Source organism: Solenopsis invicta, chromosome 1, assembly GCF_016802725.1.
Source record: "Solenopsis invicta isolate M01_SB chromosome 1, UNIL_Sinv_3.0, whole genome shotgun sequence".
Classification (NCBI taxonomy): Eukaryota; Metazoa; Arthropoda; class Insecta; order Hymenoptera; family Formicidae; genus Solenopsis; species Solenopsis invicta.
In genome coordinates, this window is record NC_052664.1 from 3,032,953 (window position 1) to 3,038,952 (window position 6,000).

Here is a 6,000-nt window from a genome sequence, read left to right on the forward strand (position 1 = left end):
GCAAACCATGATGATAAGCAGTCAACCAAGAAACGCAAGACTTTTCGGATTTTAGCAATGCGTCCCATGGTATAGAATTTGTAAAAATGTAATGTGAGAGAACGTTCTTCTGTCTCAATACCGCCACTTCCTTCACGACAAATCTTCTTCTAACAATGAAACCTTGCAGGTCTACAAATGTTGGCACGACCATAACGAGTAATTTTTCGAGACTGCTTCTTATTACAAAACATCTTGATTTTTATATGGCAGTATTTTTACATGATTTTGCGCACTACATTGGTCAATGGGGAATATTCAATCACGCGATCGTGTATAATGAGACAGTAGGCGCTAGTATTTGCCGGTGCATTCTCTTTCAATTCAAACTCCAATCTCACATCAACGGTAGCGCTCTTAATAGACTCGTTTTGTTGCGAGCAGTCAATGACAGCCATAGCATAAGATCTAAATGCTGCTACGTCAAACATCGGTTCCAAACATTTATGTTGATAATAAGACGGACGAAAACGTGCATACATGTCATATAAGAGAGCGTATTTGCCTTTACCAAAGTCTAGATTCAGATCATCGTAAGGATAAAATTCGGAGTTTAGGTAAAGTTTTACATTGGTTATTTTACTGGTATCAAGGTATCTCTTGTCAGCTCTCATAATATTTTTTCTATTAGTCTGCAGAGCAAAAATGACATATCGTGGTTTTTCTAGCTGAGTTGCAGTCTTGACTGCCCAGGAATGCTTCGTCGTACTTGGCAATAAGGGATACTCATATAGATCCCATGAACGGAAACTCACACTCAGGTATCGCCCGCTCTGCAAGGTTCGCAACATGGATAGTTTGTTGACTTCATTTAACATAACATGAGGCATACGCCATTGCACTTTGAATAATTCGAGTTTCGGTTCCATCGCTGGATCTCCCACAAGACAATTGTTATCATTGCGCGCTCGTATCAAAATTAACTCATGACGAGCATTAACTATCACATGTTTGTAATCTTCACAAAATCCCAATAGCACGTTAAGCGGTATGCAAAAATTAAAGTATCCATCAAATGTTTCTATTCTATCCCCATATGGAAATCCAGCATGTAATAGATTCCTTATGTTTAACTCCGACATTGATACATAAGTTTTCATCATACTAGTCATTCCAACGTTTCTAGAGCGATCAATCTCCACACCGTTGAGTTCATATCGAATTTCATCAAACATGTACCCCACACAATTAAAACCAAGCACTGGCGTATTGGCATTTACATTCTTTGTCGTCAATCTTCCTTCGATGTAGAGAAAACTTTCACACGGTAACGTATATAAATCTTGCTGCTGTATTGGTATCCTTATCTCATCGCTATTCCCAAATGTCGTGTTGGCATACGGGTTGTACGTGTGAGTCTCCATCTTGATGATGCGATCGTCAAAGATCGGCTCACCTTTAACGTTCAAGATATCAACCATTTCGTACAGTGAATCCCAATGATTTCAAAAATTGTATGTTTGATGCGGTGAGTTTCCTTTTGCCAGGCAATTGAATATTCTTGATTGGCGTCGTCGTCGTCGTCGTTGTCGTCTCTTTGTTATAACTTGTGTCTCTTGATTGTTTTACCTACTCGTTGAACACGAGCATGTCACGTTATCGTCTCTGTCTCCGTACGTGCAGTCTAACAGTGATTTCCTCTCCACGAAAATCGAGCAACTGACCGTCTTGATCCACAATGCGAATCGTTAAGTCTGAAATGCTCCGTGCGATGACTGGAAGGTAAATGATCTGCGATGGCGTTTCCGATATCTTATATCCTGGTGGCACCCTCGGTGAAAACTCGTGTATCGTGTGCACACACTTATCATTGCTGTACGCCCCCGTGGTTACGTTGCATTCTATGCCAATAATATTTACGTTGATAATATTTATCGGTGCATCTGATTCATGCCACTGTTGAGGCTCTAGTATATGACTCGATGAAAATCCTAGCAGCGAGCCAATTGTTATTGGGTTTGGTAAAATTTATTTGATGGGCACAGTTGACCTCACTCTTCATCGTATTGTTATTCGCGCGGATCATTATCGGGAACTCTCCTTTCTCACCGTCATCGAACAACATATCACCGCGGACAACCGGCGTTGCAATTGAAATACCATCGACATCAAGATGATGAGATTGTAAAATTGCACGTTTCAGATACTTGCTTATGTCACGCAGTTCATAAGATCCTTCGGGAATGATAATTTCCTTATCGTCCTTGTCATAGTAAAATTTATTATTCGATGAGTTTACATTAGGTATCGTGTAGTAGGTTTCAAAGTCTGTCAAGCCGAGCTCGTAATCATCGTCGCTCAAATCTACGGCTGGAAAGTAGCTTACCGCGAGGACGCTACTTTTGCCTGTCAGTGTAAACGTCAGTGACATGTCTGCGCGAGTACTGAGTTTCAAGCAGTGCAATGTCAGTTTTTAAACTGATCTTCAACGGTTTGTAAAAATTGCAGACAAAGTTGTCCACAATTGCTTTGATCGTAACGTTGATAAGCCTTGCGATTGTACTCGATTTGTGTCACATTTAGATATCGCACCAATTCTCTCGGTGGACGAAGGTTACCAAAACTGTCGAAATATATAACACGATTCCCTCTCTTTGCATATGCCACCCAATGAGTGCCTGGTCCCTTAGCATTGTCCAAATTCACGATACCACTCTCGTTTCTATATACTCTATCTGTTGGTAAGGTGGTACGCATGAAAACACCTCTGAAATATGGAATGCGCATACGGTTTGCCAGTTGTTGCAGTTGTACGTTGGTAGTCGCACCTTTTGGCATTTTTAATGCTTCTTTTTTGACATTTTTTTTTTCTCGAGATTCCTCGTCCGTGCTTGTATGGAGCAAGATAAACTCCACCACCTTCCATGACACGATTATGGCGTTTCAATTCTTCCAGTTGACGCTGTGCCGCTTTATTATCGTTAACCACTTTTGCGATTCCCGCCGCTCCACCAGCAACTGAACCAAGGACTCCCAACAACGGTAGAATTGGTAAGAAACCACCGCGTTTCGCCACCGGAAGTATTCGTTTTTTCGTCGTTGCCTTCTTTTTCTTCTTCATTTTTGTTTTCAAACCCATGCCGAGTTTTGTCTTAGCCTTCATAGCCGCCCAAACGGTTGCAGCAGCAGCTCTCTCCCCGAGAGTCGAATCTTTCGCAGTAATGCGTTTTCGCGCTTTTGTTGCGAGTATATTGTCGGCCACGTGTCGTTTAGCGAGATCTTTGCTTTGCGAATAGGCTATGTCGTGCTCACAACACGCCGCGTCCAACGGATTAATGCCTCGGTCGCCTCTAGTCAATCGCTTTTCTAAATGCGTTCCCGGACCGCAAAACTGATATCCGGGGATATGCAATTCGAAAGGAAGTGCATTTATCGCGCTGTTCAATAAGCCACAACCCTTACGTTTCTTCGACATTCAACACAATTTTTTTTTATCAATCGTTAAACTGAGTATGTAGCAGTTATCCAACACGAAACATTTTGTATACTGAGCTCTTTCGCTCAACGCGCTTCTATAAATAGACCAGCTTTCGGTATCATTTTTTCATTTTCTTTTCATCGTTATAGAGAGAGTGTAAGAGAGAGAGAACAAATATGCGGTTCGTGCGACAGTCGCAGGTGATTGAAGTGATAAATTTTGATGATAAAATACAGTTAACGTCTGAGAAAAAGATGCGTAAGCATGGAAACATGTTACCGATTTCTATACGCGGTATCATCTGTGGTCCATCAAACTGTGGCAAGACAAACGTGTTGATAAGCTTAATGGAAAGTACACATGGTGTGCGCTTCGAGAACGTGTACGTGTACTCAAAATCACTGCAACAACCAAAATATCAATACTTGGAGAATTTATTGACACCGATAGATGAAATTGGTTATTTTACATTTTCCAACAACAGCGACGTCGTTCCACCGAACGAGGCGCTTCCGAATTCCATTTTTATCTTTGATGACGTGGCATGTGACAAGCAAGATGTTATAAAAGAGTACTTTGCAATGGGTCGTCACATGGATGTTGACAGCTTCTATCTCTGTCAGACGTATGCAAAGATACCGAAACATCTTATACGTGATAATGCGAATCTGTTAATCTTATTCAAACAAGATGGTACCAACCTCAAACATGTATACAACGATCATGTAAACACCGACATGTCATACGAAGATTTTTGTGAATTGTGTAGTACTTGTTGGCAACAAAAGTATGGATTCCTAGTAGTAGACAAGGATAGTGCGCTTAACAACGGGCGATACAGAAAAGGATTTAATGATTATGCGGTACCGTAATGTGGTTAGTTGTTGACGATACGTTAAGTAAGCAACCTTCCTCCTCCAACATGAACAACAACAACAGTATCGAGGATCGTGAGAGAATAGCAAAGCAGATTGCAAAAACGAGCGATTTGATTCGTAAAAAATATCATGCATTGAAAACTGGTAAAATAGAGGAAGATATAGCGTTGGAGAAACAGTTTAAACCCATCGTTGAACCTCTAAAACAGATTGTTGAAAATACTGAAAAATCTCAACCGATTAAGAACAATGTCAATTTTGTTGAAGACACCGAGGACTCTCGGCCGATTAAAAGAAAAGTCATTAATGTTGTGAAAAGAAAAATTAAGAAAGAAGTCAATGTTGTGAAAGATGTTAAGGAAGAAGCTAATGTTGCGAAAAAAATCATTAAAAGAAAACATGAGTTTAGCGGTAATAGTGATAGATTGTTTGAATTAACACCACCACCAAGAAAGCAACGCAAGATACAATTGAATGATGACGATGACGACGACAAGGACACCTTGGATTCATCAACGTTTAGTTTTGAACCAACGTTTGAATCTACACCGATAAAACCGCAAAACCCACCACTACTACCATTCATACCGGAGGAAGAAGATGTCAAAATGAAATCTACATTTGAAACGTCTGTCAGAGAGGCTTTGCAACTACCAGAAGAACGTGATGTGCTGTATAGTCAGCTGGGACCATTGGGACGAAAGTACGTGGACCTGCTCTTTGCTAACGACAAACAAAATGAGGTTGATTATGTGTACGGTGTATTTTTCGGGAAAGATGGTATGAGGCTCGGAGACAAACGATCAACAAAGATGACAAATTAATCATAGGTAAAGTAAAGTACAATGGTACGCCAGGATTATACGAGTTGATTTTCAAGAGACTTCCCGATAAAGCTATTATTACCGAGGATGACAAACAAACGTATAAAAATATATTGTTAAAAACGAATGCTCATAGACGTAGTTGGAGCGCCGATAATTCCATCATGGGTAACAAGGGATACAAATATAAGCAAATCATCGCTCCGCTTATGGGTACAAAAAAGGGTAAAGGCGTGATATCATCCACCATGAGATTGACTGATAACAAGATCGATTACGTTCATTGGGACGATCCTAACGAACTAGTGGACCGCCTTCGATTGCTCGAGGCTTCTCGTAGAGCTGGCAACAACGCTCATGATAATGAGATTCTGTCAATAATCGAAGAACTTTGCGAGGTCGGCCTTATTATAAATTAAAACCGCATGATACAAAATCATTTAGTCAACGTCGAAATGCCAATAAACAAGTTTGGAATATCACTCGGAAAAAGTGGAGTGGAGCCATACTACCAATGGAATGGATCACTCAGAAATTACGTGCGTGACAATGCTCTTTGCGTGGTCGCAGCCGACTTTGACGCAAGGTCGCGTAAGATTCGACATGTAGCTCTATCTGTGGACGATGATGATGTTGCAAACAAACGATACGTGCAACAGAACATACAAATTTTGAAAAATCAACAGGAAGAATTCGAGAAGAGGATGATAGAGTTCCAAAATAACATACAAACTGCGCTACATAAGCTTGAAATAATGACGCCTTTCTCTGATAATACAGAATAGAAGAGAGAGTAAACGTCATATCTCTGCGTCATTCGTGTGTCATACGTCACGATCAA

The 6,000-nt window shown here is 40.6% G+C and overlaps 1 protein-coding gene across 1 annotated transcript; it reads right to left on the bottom strand.

Moving 5' to 3' along the window:
* Positions 1-257: 257 nt before the first annotated feature.
* On the bottom strand, positions 258-1,460 carry LOC120358784. Its single transcript, XM_039454097.1, has one exon. It carries the CDS (start codon positions 1,458-1,460, stop codon positions 258-260), a length of 1,203 nt encoding a protein of 400 aa, XP_039310031.1.
* Between the last annotated feature and the right edge of the window lie 4,540 nt (positions 1,461-6,000).